Raw genomic sequence first — 15,262 nt, forward strand, 5'->3', positions numbered from 1 at the left:
CTTTCAAAGCCTCCCTCCACCACATAGCTCAGTGCTGGGCTCTTGCAATAGCACTTGTCTGGCTGTTCAAAGTCATGGTGGCAGCTTTTCCCCATTTGCCTCACGGATATTACGCAAGACACAACAGTCAGCTATCACCATCGGGATGTTTTTCTCAGTGAAATCCAGTTTAGTGAGTGAACACCACTAGCATCTCTTCAGTCTATCAAAGGCACATTTGACAGTCATTCTACACCTGCTGAGTGTGTAGTTGAATCTTTCCTTTCTGTGGTGTCCAGTGTATGGCTTCATGAGCCAGAGGAGCTAGAGGTAGGCTGCCCCTCCCCGAGTTGCTATTGGCATTGCAGTGTTACCAATGGTAATATGCTGGTTGAGGAAAGAACATCCCTGCTTGCAGCTTTCTGAACAATCCCATGTTGTTAAAGATGTCAGTGTCTTGCACCTTTCCTTACCAGTCTATGCTGATGTTGGTGAAGTGTCCTCAGTGATTCACCAATGCTTGCATAACCATAAAAAAAAAAAACCCTTTCTGTAGGTGTACTCTGTGACAAGGTGGGATGGTGCCAGAATAGGGATGTGTGTGCTGTCTATCGCTCTACCGCGGTTTGGGAACCCCATTGCTACAAAGCCATCCACTGTGTCCTGCACGTTGCCGAGACACAGTCATACATAGCAGGAGACGATTAATGACCCAACACACTTGTATGACCACTTGGATTTTGCAACTTGACAATGATTTCCCACTGATCAGTAGCAATCTGCCATTGCATGCGCCCAGAAATGCCAAAGTTCACTCACTGCTTCACTGTCAATGCAGCTCTCGTTTTGGTGTCCATGTTGCTGGAGGACTTGGTCTAACTTGGCGCACAGATCCAGGGATGTGGCCTTTTGCAGTCACTGCTTGTTGTCCCAGACACACTTTATGATGCAATCCCGCCAGTCAGTGCGTGTTTCTCAGACCTAAATGCAGTGCTCGACCAGCTGCAGCTGCTGCATGAATGCCACCGAGAACCTTGAAGTGTTTTCGCTCTCTCTCAGCAAACTGTCCTCGAAGACATCCTGCCTTCCATTGTTTGATCCTCCTGTGGATCTGCAAATCAGGAGATAGTGTGTTCTGTATTTGCCGTGTTCATGAAAATAGGGGAGGTCTATGGGCTCCGTGCTTCTGTCAGAGGTGGCAGACCCCAAAAAATGCTGTGTGGGTTTATGGGCTTTTTTTTTTTTTTTTTTTTTTAAAAGAAGGTGAAAATTGTAGGATATGGATGGCTTAATAGGATGGAGAACACTGCATGTTGGGGAGTTGACCCCTAGCTCCTAGAGATCTCTGGTCAAGTCATCTCTATCTAATAATGCATTACCAAAATTTCCCAAAAGGCTTTGCACAGGATGGCGGCATGTGGCATCCTGGGATACTGTGACACTCCTCACTTTGCATCCACACATTCACTCATGGTGAATACACAGAGTGCCGATGCAAGCAGGCAAGTATGTGGTCATATAAGCAACAGACAAACTTTGGTGGCTGTATCCCAATGTAATCTGTCAACTTTGTTTGATGCAATGTAGACAGAGCCTTAGGGCATGGCTACACTTGCAGATGTAGAGAGCTTTGAGTTAAACCAGCCTTCGTAGATTGTGGTAGGGAAAGCGCAGCAATCTGTCCACGCCGACAGCTGCAATTGCACTGGTGTGGCCACATTAGCAGCTCTTGCAACGGCCACAGAGAGCAGTGCATTGTGGTAGCTATCCCAGCATGCAAGTGGCTGCAATGTGCTTTTCAAATGGGGGGTGGGGTGGAGTGTGACAGGGAGTGTGGTGTGTGTATGTGGGGGGAGAGTGGATTTTTTGGGGGGCTGAGAGCATGTCAGCATGCTGTCTTGTAAGTTCAGACAGCTGCAGATACCCTCGTGCCCCCCTCCCTCCCCCCCCCACACTCTCTCTCTCTCTCTCTCTCTCTCACAGCATTCCACAGTAATGGTTGCTTTGTCTCGGAGCAGATAAGCATGTCGGCTGTCAGAAACAAAGCTTTCAAAGGGCATATCTACATTCCTGCAGTGATTCCAAAACAATGACAAGAGTGGCCACTTGACTTAAGGGGATTATGGGATGTTTCCGGAGGCTGCTCAGAGCGCAGTAATGCAACACCTCATTCACACTGACGCCTGGGCGTTTCAGCCGAGGCGCACCAAGCGTTAATCTTCTCGCCGAGGTGGAGTACCAGGAGCGCTCTAGCCCTGGAGTCAGAGCTCTCTATGGGCCTTGCCAGTGTGGGTGGGTAGTGAGTTAGGGCGCCCGGGGCTGCTTTAATGCGCTCTAACTCACAAGTGTAGCCAAGCCCTTAGTCAGGACTCAGCCTAGTACCAAGGATGAGAAATACTTATCTTGGGCCATAACAAAGTTACATTCTTGCAATTTAAAGGAATAAAACATGTGTGGTGTTTAATTAGAACATTGTCAATCAACTTTCTGAACTTGTAACTTACCCACATATCTTGTTAAAGTTGCTTTCCCTTTCTGGCTTCACTCAATACTACTCTGCTATAATGGATCCTTTATCTCATTCCTGAAATACATTAGTGTATTTTCCTCCCCTTCTCTCCACCCCATATCCTTGTTCTTTGCCTATGCCGTATTCTATTTCTTTCCCTGATTCTTTTCTCTCCAGTCCTGGACCTTAACATTTCTCTTTACCCTACTTCCTTTTCTAATGTATTCTCCCAGTCTCTTTCCCTACTCACCACCTCACACAAAGGGCTTGAAAAAACTTAAAACACTCTGTCCTGGTGAAGCTCCCGCTGCTGGACGCTCACCAGGTTCCTGTGTTTGCATGGGTGGCGGGTATAATAGGCCAGGGGAGGCTCTGTCTTCCCTGGTGCAGCTGCTGCCATCAGACGCTGGTTGTGGGTTTGGCGGGGGAAAGTTTTTGCTTTTTATTATGCCTTATGTAGGTTCTGGGGCAGCTGAGGAGATGGTGTGTGCTACTCAGCTCCCGGAGTCCAGGGCGATGACTGATGAATCCGGGAAGCTGAGTAACACACCGCCTCCTCAGTTGCCACGGAACTGGCATGGGGCATAGCAAAAGCTCAGGCTCTTCTGGAAGAGAGAAGAGCTTTTGAATTTTCCCGCGGCATGGCTTGGGGTCTGTGGAGGGGAGGTGCAGCTGTGGTGGCTCCGGCTGGCCCGGTGCTTCTCCGGGCAGGTTGCTGGGGGGGCTCAGGGCTCTGGCTGGCCTGGGGCTCCTCCATCTGTGGGGAGGAGGAGGGAGTGCCGGGGGTCTTGGGGCTCTGGCCATGGGGCAGGTGGATGGGGCAGAGCTGGGAGCAGCCTCCCCAAAGTGGGGCTCCACCCACCACCCATGTGAGATTGGGACTCACCAGGTGTTCATCAGATTCTCTTGGTCTGATAGACCCAGTGTTGGAGCCTTTGGCCTCTCTGGCATACTTCCTCGTCACAGACCTTGTCTGTTACCCCTTAAAGGAACTACCGCTGTGCCCCTCCTACGTCACCCTCAAAGACTTAAGTACGCCTTTTCCCAGAGCTTCAGCCTTGTGGTCACTCAGGTTTACGGTTTACTTCTTCAGGGACACATGATAGTTGAAGCACATAACACACAGGCTTTTGTAAAGATTTCCATCACTACTCTTTATTTTAGAAAGCACAAGAAAAACAGATGTATGCAAGACAAAACACCTTTCTCTGCCTCAGTTTCCTCATGACTCTTGAGTGTTCTTTGGGATTTGGTGAAAGTCCTCTAGGAGCATCCAGGATCTGCTCTTCTGTACATTACTTCTCTGAATTGTGTAGTTTCTCTCCTGCAGCCAGCTTCCTTCTTCCTTAGTTGGCCTACAGTCAGAAAAAAATTCCCTTTGCTATGAAAGTATGCCTTTCTCCTGCACAAGATTCCTTTTGTCTTTTTAGAACTGCTGCTCTGTCCTCCTCTTTGTTCTCCTGTTTTAGGGATTTTACCATTCTTCTCTCCTCCCTTCGTTTCCTCTCTTCCCCTCCCCCCCTCTCCCCCCGGCTCCACCCCAGTGAAACTTGGTCAGACTGGTTTTCTAGCTCCTGCACGCTCCTTAGTATACCCATTATTCAACCAGAGCGCAGTCATTAAGGCTAGTGATGACTCTTATTTGTTCTGTAGTGCCGTGACTCTCAACCTTTCTGGACTACTGTAACCCTTTCAGGTGTCTGATTTGTCTTGTGTACCCCCCCAAGTTTCACCACACTTAAAAACTACTTGCTTACAAAATCAGACAAGAGTCACAGCACACTATTATTGAAAAAATTGCTGATTTTCTCATTTTTACCATATAATTCTAAAATAAATCCATTGGAATATAAATATTGTACTTGCATTTCAGTTTTTAGTATATAGAGCAGTAAAAACAAGTCATTGTCTGTATTAAATTTGTTTGTATGACTTCGATAATGCTTTTTATGTAGCCTGTTGTAACACTAGGCAAATATCTAGATGAGCTGATGTACTCCCTGGAGGAGCTCTGTGTACCCCCTGGAGTATGCGTATGTTCCAGATAGGGTGACCAGATGTCCTGATTTTTGGGTCTTTTTCTTATATAGGCTCCTATTTCCCTCCGACCTCCCCCCCCCCCGGTCCCGATTCACATTTGCTGTCTGGTCACCCTAGTTCCAGACAGTGGGGGTCACACCTGTCAGGGACCATGCCAGCTTGTGGCTGATTCACTACACCAAGTTCATAAAATCAAGCAGAATTCATAACTTGTACATAGCTTCCTCAGATTGTCACAGACAGCAGAGGGCTAAGATTAAGGGCAATGCCCATTTTGAAGCCAGATGTGTCCCATCCTCTCATGACTGCTAGAAAAGGGAAGAACATTGGGATTGTGAATGGTGGCCATTGTTTGCGGGGCTCCATCTCTTTTTTTAGCAGGTAGGTGTTGGATAAATGTGAAGTCTGCATGCCTCTGACTGCTATGTGGGAAACATTGCTCACTTTAATCCCCCACTCCCAACACTCATCATTGCAATGAGGGTGGTGGTGGGCTCTTCCAGCCTCTTGTTTGTCAGCCTCTCCCAGGGATTGGCTCCACTGTCTGCCTCTCACCTAGTCCTCATAGCTTCCCAAGCAGCTGCGGAATGAAATTGACCTGCTTCTTGCTGGTTTCACTGCTGCTCCCAGGGTTCCCAATAGCAGCAACAAGAACAGACAGTTCAGGGCAGTGCTGCAAGCTTGGGTGAGATCCAAGCAGCAGCAAAGGCAGGCAAGGGAGCTATCTTTCTGCTGAGTCAGGATCGTAGCACTGCATCAGTTACTGTGTTCCTGAGTGGAAGCTATCCTTGCAATCATAGGTGCTAGAGACTTTGTTTTATAAATGAGAGCTTACGTTCTCTAGAAGTTGATGGCCCTGGACAACTTCCTCCTCCCCATGGCTGAGTGAATTTCTCAAGCCCTTTGTGACCATTTGGAAAATGTCTGTGTCCAATTATGAATTCATTTGATTTTATGAACACCACTTGTAACTATAACCATCGTTGTGGGTTAATCAGCCATTTTGTAGCATGAATTTGACAGGCAGAGAGTGGAGAGACTGGAAAGCTGTGACAGAGCAGTCAAGGGCCATCAACGTTGGCTGTTGCTCCACTGTGTGAACAATGGGGTCACTTGCAAGTACTGTAGGGCCTTTGACTTTGAATGGTCTCTTCACAGAGAAGCTGGAACACCCAATCACCCTCTGCTCCCTGATCTAAGCACATGGCTGGGAGAGCTGCAGTTTCTTCACCTGACTAAAAAGGTGACAATGGTTTTTAAAAAGAGGCTGTTTATGTGAGCAAGGGGGTCCATTTCTTCACCGGAAACAGAGGACAAGCTGGAGGGAATGGAGGTAGGAGGAATTTCACGTCCCCTATGGACTTGGACCAAACGTAGGCTTTGGCTATACTGGCGCTGTACAACACTGCAACTTGCTGTGCTCAGGGGTGTGAAAAAACACCCCCCTGAGCTCAGCGAGTACAGCGCTGTAAAGCGCCAGTGTAATCAGTGCCTGCAGCGCTGGACGCTACTCCTCTCGCAGCGCTAGTGGCGTGACTACACTCGCGCTGCCGCGGCAGTGCTGTGAAGTCCCGAGTGTAGCCAGCTCCCTAGACACTTACAAAAGAGGTGAGAATAGACTGGAGGGAATTGCGTTCAGGAGTTCCATAGATCTATAACTCTCTTGTGCTCTTTAAAAATAAAGTGTATGTGTTTAAGAAATTCCTTGCTAAGCCTGTTTTTTCCTTGTTCTACTGCCACATTGTCCCTGATTGGGTTAACTAGAAACTAGAGCTTCCACAATGAGGTTGTCGGGGCAGGGAGGGAGACAATGTGTTTAAGCACCTGTGGGTGTGGGGGTGCTGTGGCACTGGTTCCAGGGCCTAGATGGTGGACTCTGGGTTTTGCTGCTAAAAATGGGTGTCAGACATGCGGTCTGCTCCTGGGGAATGTGCCTGAGTGACCCAGAGCTAGCAACAGTGATTAGGGACTACGCAAAACTGGGCACCTTAGCTGCACATGGGATTCAGCAGTAAGATCTCCTCACGATAGACTGATGCCCATTGAAAGGGCTGGAGTGGACCTGTTGTGAGACCGTACATAAAGGGATTGGAGTATTAGCCAGTCTGGGATTTGTAACGGACAGCCATGGAAATTCCCTCCCTCCCACCCCCGCAAAAAAAAAACAAAACTCTTTCCTGGTTCTAAATGTTCAGTAACTTCCCAGCCAGGCAATGTCACCTCTCCTGAGCCTCCCTTCCTCCATATCTGTAGCTTGCAGGATCATTTGCTAAATATATTGCGTTGCATTAACCTTGATCCACAGCTTTAAGACTCTTGTCTTCCCCTCTCTCCTCCTTCCCCCACCCCCAAGGAATTTCACAAGTAAATCACATAGCAACAAAGCCACTTCAGGAATTGCAGCTATGTTTTCATTACTCTCTGGAGGAGCCTGGAAACCTGTCTTTGTTCAGTCTCTAAAGTATGGCATGCTGCTGCAGTTACCAAAGAACAACTCCACTTGTGGCACATCCTAGTGCAGCTTGGCTTAAACCTTGCTTGATATGCTTTTGATATTTCATTGTTTCTCTATAATTAACTGCTATATTGGGAGCTGAAAAGAGGAGAAGCAAGGAATATTGGGGTGGGGGTAGCAGAAGAGCAGGTGGTGTCTTAGCAGGGAGAGCAGCAGGGAATTATACTTTGAGTCCTGAATTTAGAGGATTCCCTTCCTGCCTGGCCTCTGAAAGCTATTTGGCTTTTCACTGTCCGATTCCAATAAGACCCCAGGTCTCTATTGGACTAGGTACTGAACAAACACACACTGAGAGATGGTGTCTATCCTGAAGAGCTTACTGTCCGGTCAGACACTGGCTGGGAGAATAGTTGCATACATGGTTTAGCCTTTGGCTAGTCTGCATCCAGAGTTTTTGGTAAAATGGCTTAAAGAGGAAATGCAAACCACAGTAGCTTTTTCCTGCTTCTTTATTACATTGGGCTGTGACCCGTGATGCCAGGGACAGACCTCACTGGAAATGCCAGGGTCAGGGAAGGCTGCAAAAGGGAGAGCGGATACTCCCAAGACTGGTGGGTAACACTGAAGTTAAACTCCCCAGCCAGTCACAAACTGTGCTTCTGATCCCCCACACTGGTTATCAAGAAGCAAAAAAGAAATCACACAGCCTCCTTTATTGCATTCCAGTCTCTGGCTCCCAATCACCACCTAGATCCAGTACAGTGAGAAGTTATTTTAAAAACTCTTCTCACATATACAAAATGTTCTTCTGACCCCAAAGGGTCAGCCACATTACCAGGTCAGTATAGGTTTGGATCTTACCCAAAATACCACGCTGCCAGACAATCCTTTGCTGTCTAAAACTAAAGGTTTATTATAAAGAGAAAAGAACAAGAAGAGGTGTTAAATGGTAAAACAGTCACATACATACAAAGACTTCAACGTCCGTATATCAGGTTCCTAGCAGTATTGGTGAGTTTGCTGGCTTGAAAGTGTCTCTGGAACACATTCACAGCTTGGACGGGTCATTTAGTCCTTTGTTCAGAGCTTCAGTTTGTAGGAAAGTTCCTCCAGAGTTAAGAAGCAGGATTGAAGACAAAATGGAGAAGCAGCAGCTGGCTTTTATAGTCTTTTGCCGTGTGGCCTGTGCTTCCTTTGTTTCAAAGACATGGCTTGAAAGCCTGAGATTTCTGTCCATAGGTATGTCCCTGCATGCCTTGCTGAGTCTTGAGGTGTATCTGCCTTCTCTCAATGGGTCAGTTATATAGATGATGGTCCTTAATGGGCCATCAAGCAGGCTAGGCAGTGCTGATGCCAAACTGTCTAGGGATGTCACCCAGAAGCATAGCACAAGTTTGAAATACAGACATATCTATAACTCATAATACAAAGGTGATATAAACACATAAATTAGATGATCATATCTAGCAAATTATAACGTTATTGCAGATACCCTACATGGCCTATCTGAAATAACTCATTGCAATTTTCAATATTAATAATCATAATATCCTCAGATGTCCCCCAGATTCCATACAGCATCACATGGGCTTTGACTAGGGTTAGCATACGTCCGGATTTTCCCGGACATGTCCGGCTTTTTGGGCTCCAAATCCCCGTCCGGGGGGAAATCCCAAAAAGCCGGACATGTCCGGGAAAATCAGGACATGCGGGGCCGGGCGGGGCTGGGGGCCGGGCCGGGGGCCGGCATCCCAGGGCCCGAGCCGACCCAGGTTGGAGATGCCGGGGGGGCCAGACTGGGCCGCGCCTCCTCCCCCCATCCCTCCTTTACCTGCTTCAGGCTTCCCGCGAATCTAATGTTCGCAGGAAGCAGGGGAGGGGGCGGAGTTGTGGTGGGGACTTTGGGGAAGGGGTGGAGTTGGGGCGGGGCTGGGGCCCCGTGGAGTGTCCTCCTTTTGGACACTCAAAATATGGCAACCCTAGCTTTGACTCTTTTCACTGGAGAACTGGGCTTACGGTTGTAACATGTTCTGAAACATCGGCAATTCTGCCAGTCCCAGTGAAGAGTGTCGGGGAGCTGTGCGGTAACCATGGTGGGATATACAGTGCAATGTTGGGATTGACTCGGGTAGAGTCGGAGGCCTTGTCTACACTGGTAAGTATCTATGCAGTAAAGCAGCTTTCTGTGTTGTAACTCCTGAGGTGTACACGTTGCCAAGCCACTTAGTGCGCAGAAACGGCGCTGTTGCAGCGCTGTAAAAAAGCCACCCTGACGAGAGGCGTAGAGCTTTCTGCGCCGGGGCTACAGCACTGCAGTGCCAGTGCAGACACCCTGGTCAATTACAGCGCTGCAATTGGCCTCCGGGAGGTGTTCCACAATGCCTGTTCGCGCCTCTCTGGGTCATTGGTTTGAACTCTACTGCCCTGCCCTAAGGTGACCAACTGTGAGCCCCACCCCTTAAATTCTTTGGGAATTTTGAAAGCTCCCTTCCTGCTTGCTTGGTGATGTGTGCAGTGGTCTCAGCACATCTTTCCAGGTGACCTTGCCTGTTCCATGTACCAGGCGATCCCCTGCTTGGAGCAATGCTGAGCTGCTGGACCTCATCAGCATTTGGGGAGAGGAGGCGGTCCAGTCCCACTACACTCCAGCTGTAGGAATTATGATACCTACAGACAGATTTCACGATGCGTGATAGAAGGGGGCCATGACTGGGACACAGTGCACTGTCAAAATGAAGGAGCTGCGGAACGTCTACCACAAGACGCGGGAGGCAAACCGCTACTCCGGTGCTGCACCCACGAGCTGCCGGTTCTGCAAAGAGCTGGACGCTATACTTGGTGGCCACCCCGCCTCCACTGCGAAGGCCACTGTGGATACTTCGGTGGCTTGCATGCCAGTCGAAAGTGGACCGAGCCAGGAGGAGGAATTCTTGGATGGGGATTTGGAGGGGGACCCACAGGCAGAGGACGATTCGGAGTTCAGAGATGCATGCATCCAGGAACTCTTCTCTACCCCGGAAGAGGCTAGCCAGTCACAGCTGTCAGAGCTTGGCAAAGCGCAAACAGGAGAGGAGACCCCTGGTAAGTGGCTTTGATTTTGGGAATCACTGAAGTGAGTTGTTGGGGGCAGGGGGATTGTAGAAAGCAGGCTTGTGTCTGTATGATGCGTGTACCGCCACATGCCTAGTCTGAGTGGCAGAACAGTGTGTTGATTGACTCCCTCACTTCATGGGAATCTGCCTCCGAGATCTCCACGAAACTCTCATGGAGATACTGGGCAATCTGCTGCCACAGGTTCTTTGGCAGAGCTGCTTTGTTTCTTGCCCCATTAAGGGTAACTTTCCTGTGCCACTCTGCTGTCACGGTGGAGGACACCATTGCTGCACACAGGCGAGCCACATAAGGGCCAGGGTGGAAGCTGCAGTCTTGGAGAAGACCCTTCCTTGATTCCCTGCTCACCCTCAGCAGCGAGATATCGTCCATAATGATCACCTCCTGTGGAATGCATGGGGACAGGAATGATTATAAGGCGCCTCCCCCCCCCACACACACACAGTGCTGGCTCTCCCCAAGAGCCACGTGCCCAGTGTACAGTACGGTCCTGGAACACGGATTTTCTCTGCCTCTGTGGTTACTCACCTTTTTGGGGGTCTTGTGGCTCATGTGTGCTTGCCTGGGGTTAGCCAGTTAGTGATAGGTATGTGAATAGTGGCTGTGTTTTAAATCAGTGGTCTCTGAGTTGCAAACAATACTGCTTCTGTAAAATGTTGCGTTTTGGTGTTACAGATAAGACCTTGGGAGCCCAGCCTCCCTCTTCGTTATCACTGGCTGAACAGCTACACAGAATTAGAAAGCAGCCACGAAGAACAAAAGAGGACTTTCTGTGTGATGTCCTGGTGCACTCCCCGGCTGAAAAACAAGAATTGAAGGAGTGGCAGGACAATGAGAAGAGGGACTGAAAGGAGAATGTGGCATGCCAGAATGAAGCCATGGAGCAGCTCTTAAACGTTATGGAGCACCAAGCGGACATGCTCCAGGTGTTACTAGCACTGCAAACCGATCAGCTCCGCGCTTGCCCTCCTCTGCAGCCGCTGTCACAAAACTCTTTCCCATGAGCCCTCTTCTCTCACCCCCCCCCCCCGACACCTCCAACACACTCTTGTCAACCTCCTGGCTCCAGTCTGTAATCACTGCATTCCACTCCTCCCATGTCAGTCCAGCACTGCGGACTCCCAGTGCCCACTGCACTCAACACCCATCCCTTTGCAGTTTAGCCCTGCTGAAGTACAGTACCGGCTGCACTGTACTCCAAAGGAGAAGGTTTGATCTGATCCCTGGACATACGCAAATCTTTAGCCATCCTGGGACCCCACCTCTTCCTGGGACCCTCTCTTCCCTGATCCCCCTCACTGCCAAGGTATTTTTTCGTTTGTCTCTCCCCTCCAGTTGTTCTTTTTTTAATAAAAGAATTGTTTTGGTTTGAAAGCAATCTTTATTCCGTTAATTGAATGCAAACAAAGCCCTGCAAAGCAACAAGCAGTTTTCTTAAACCTTGATTGTGATTGGTGCAGACTATGCACTATCCCCTCCTAGCATTACAAGCACTGCACTCCTGAGCGTAGCAACAAATATTAGTGGCTTTCAGCTTAAAATTGCTGCCTCAAGGTATCCCTGATCCTTACGGCCCCGCGCTGCGCCCCTCTAATAACCCTGGTTTCTGGCTCTTCAAATTCAGCCTCCAAGCGCTGAACCTTAGTGGTCCAGCCTTGAGTGAAGCTTTCACCCTTCACTTCACAAATATTATGGAGTGTACAGCACGCGGCTATAAGCATAGGAATATTGTCATCGGCCAGGTTCAGCCTCCCATGCACACTCAACAATCATTCTGCACTTGCTCAGCTTGTTGTTGAACCGCTCCTTGCTGCTGTCAAGGTGCCCCATGTATGGCTTCATAAGCCACGGCATTAAGGGGTAGGCAGCGTCTTCCAGGATCACAGTGTGCATTTCGACTTCCCATATGGTGATCTTCTGGTCTTGGAAGAAAGTTCCTGCTTGCAGCTTCCTGAACAGGCCAGTGTTCTGAAAGATGTGTGCATCATGCACCTTTCTGGACCAGCCTGCGTTAATGTCCGTGAAATGCCTACGGTGATCCACAAGTGCCTGGAGAACCATTGAGAAATTCCTCATGTGATTGATGTACTTGGTGGCTAGGTGGTCTGGTGCCAGAAATGGAATATGCTTGCCATCTATCGCCCCACCGCAGTTAGGGAAGCCCGTTTGTGCAAAGCCATCTACAATGTCATGCACGTTGTCCAGAGTCATGGTCTTTCGGTGCATGATGCGATTAATGGTCCTGCACACTTCCGTCAACATGAGTCCAATAGTCGACTTTCTCACTCCGCACTGGTTAGCGACAGATCAGTAGCAGTCTGGAGTAGCCAGCTTCCATAGTGCAATCACCACACACTTCTCCAACGGCAGGGCAGCTCTCATTCTCGTGTTCTTGCACCATAGGGCTGGGACAAGCTCAGAGTCCCATGAATGTGGTTTTCCTCATCAGAAAGTTCTGCAGCCACTGCTCGTCATTCCAGATGGTCATGACTATGTGATCCCACCACTCAGTACTTGTTTCCCGAGCCCAAAAGCGGTGTTCCACTGTGGTCAGCACCTCCATGAATGCCACAAGCAATCTCGTGTCGTAGCTACTACGTGTGGTGAGATCAATGTCGCACTCCTCTTGCCTTTGTAGTTTAAGGAATAACTCCACTGCCACTTGTGATGTGTTAGCGAGAGCGAGCAGCATATTGGTCAACAGGGCGGGCTCCATTCTTGCAGACTGAAGAGGTAGAGCATGCAGTACACAGACTGTTGAAAGATGGCGCCAAATGTGGACAGAAGCACAGGGATTGCTGGGATGCAAAGCAGTGCATCACGGGGCATTGGGACAGGACCCAGGATGCCCCGCAACCCCCTCTGCCTTCCTACAACTCTTAGCGGCAGAAGAGGAAGAGATGCTCTGTGGGATAGCTGCCCAGAGTGCACTTCTTCGAGTACTGCTGCAAGTGCCACAAGTGTGAACATGCTATCTCACAGGCAGCTGACAGCGTGAACACACAACAGCAGTTTCCCTTCAGCGCGCTCTGAGCGACGCTGTAACTCTGCCAGTGTAGACATACCCTAACTTCAGCTGTGATTTTTGTTCTTTACTGGAGGACTTGAAGTCAAGACACTTGTATTTCTAATATGCAAGAAGCCAGCAAGAAAATCTTGTCCAGAACTTTGGACTTGCTAAAGGAACAGTGAAGGCACAAAAGTGCTTTGTTGTGTAACGCTGAAAAGATGCTTCACTAGGGAGAATGGGAGTACGAGGAAATGCCAACACGGCACTTTCCTTGCCTTTGTTGTCACTTCTGTGTGTTCTGCTCCTTTCATCTTGAGTGAGTTTGTTGTATTTTCAGTTTGCTTCTCAAGAAGAGCAGTCTTAAAATCTAAAGAAGCAGACTTAAAATAAAGCCAGTAAACCTGACCGACTTCTCAAGTGTAAGGAGTCACAATGAGCCCCTCAATGAAAATCAGAATTCAGCATGAATATAACCTGAGCACAGTACTATGCAGGCATAGTAATCGTGTCCGGTTTTAACACAGTGGTTACATCTTGCAAGCCTGTCACGCAGTAATTAGGTTGAGAAAATTTAGCTGTATCTGACTCCTGACAGCTCCCCACCGTCACATCCCTTCTCCCTCTAGTCCAGCCAACGCCACAGCTGTCATGGCCTTCCTCTCCTGCATCTCTAAGCATGTCTCCTCTTTTCTGATTCCATGATTCTCCATGCCCCCTCCGCCAAGTTCATCCCCTGATTCTGTTCCTCAGCTTCATGTTTGAAGCACTGGATGATAGGGATTCATGCTAATATGGCAGTTCTTCTTACCCTTCCCCTTCCCCCTCTCCCTGTGCTCCACCCAAGCGTCTCCTGGCAGCTTTCATGGTGTCCTCTGTGCTAGGAACAGTCTGTGAATTAATGAATGTCTGCAAATAAATGGACCTCTTCCTCAAAACTTCTCACAAGCTAGCTGCTGCATGATACCGTCCAGCTGTAATGACCATGGACTCTTGTGTTCTGCATTCCACCGCCTTTAGACTAACCGGTGGTAGTCAGTAGGCAGACTGTGGGTCAAATCCGGACCGCCAGATGCTTTTGAATGGACCTCGAAATCTTTTTATTGGTGGGTTTTTTATTATTTTCTCTGGAGTCTGGACCTTTACTATACCTTGACCAAGAAATGTGGACCTTGGGGGGGAAAAAATAGACTGCCCTGCTGTAAGCACTCAGCTAGCAAAGTATACCCATTGTACAGAGTACACGTACCACACCATATAAAGAAAAAGGGGCATCTCGCATTTCCAGTCTGCTAGATACTGGAAGAGAGAATCTGAAGAGTGAAGCCATTGGGTTGGGTCTTCAAGGTGTTATTTGTCAAACTTTGATCACAGCTGTCTTCCTAAAGCTTCGTTCTCCACCAATGCTTTTATTTAAAGATTTGCCTCTGGTCTTATAAGACTTGCTGTAAGGAAAATATTGACGTTAGCCATTTGTGTACAGCTTCAATAGCCTTTGTTTAAAAATTGCACTGTCAAGCTCTCCCCTTGTTCTCTTTCTATACAGCTCATTAATTCAAATAAATAAAAATGGAGGGAGACAAAGCCAACTGTGCTTGAACGGTGTCAGAGAACAATGGGGTGGATTTTGTGGTATTAAAAATGGAAGCTTCTAGCTCTTCTGTCGGCAATGAAGCAGCCAAGCAAACAGGAAAAATTAACACCAGTGCCTCTTCCTTCCTACCTGCCAGCCTAATTCAATTTCTTAAAGGTTTGAGAGCTATGTGCATTATCTTTGTGAATGACCGTGTTGCTAGACTGTGTTTAGAACAGAGACATTAGCTTGAGTTTGTATCTTCTCCTCAAATGCTGCATTGTTGCCTTTTCTTAGACATGGTAGGAATAGCAGTGACCCAGAGATGGGCAACAAAAAACGATCAGAGTGGGGTGTGCATCGGGGGGGGGGGGGGCTCAGAATGCGGAAGAGAGTTTGCAAACCCTAGGATGACTTAGCTTGGGAAAGGAGGTGTGTATAAATGATAAATGGCATAGCTGAGGCCTTTTGGAAGCTGCTTTTAAATTGGAGATGCCAAGTGTCCTTTGTACCAATGGATTTGTCCTGAGGCAGAGTTTAGATGACTGCAGGCCGTTCGTAACTTCCTAGCCTTCCTCTGCTGGGAGA

At 48.5% G+C, this 15,262-nt stretch overlaps 1 protein-coding gene across 4 annotated transcripts in view; it reads left to right on the forward strand.

Annotated features, from left to right (window-relative positions):
- Positions 1 to 15,262, forward strand: part of OXSR1 (oxidative stress responsive kinase 1) — a 122,805-nt gene that overhangs the window by 17,665 nt on the left and 89,878 nt on the right. Inside the window, exon 1 of one of the 4 annotated variants that reach the window (XM_034759916.1) lies at positions 14,728 to 14,851. The exons of the other annotated variants lie outside the window; for them this stretch is intronic. Coding sequence (XP_034615807.1) covers positions 14,743 to 14,851 — 109 coding nt within the window. The 5' untranslated portion in view covers positions 14,728 to 14,742. Of the gene's footprint in view, positions 1 to 14,727; positions 14,852 to 15,262 lie in introns of those variants that run through there. 4 annotated transcript variants of the gene reach the window in all.

This window comes from Trachemys scripta, chromosome 2, assembly GCF_013100865.1.
Source record: "Trachemys scripta elegans isolate TJP31775 chromosome 2, CAS_Tse_1.0, whole genome shotgun sequence".
In the NCBI taxonomy this organism is placed as follows: Eukaryota; Metazoa; Chordata; order Testudines; family Emydidae; genus Trachemys; species Trachemys scripta.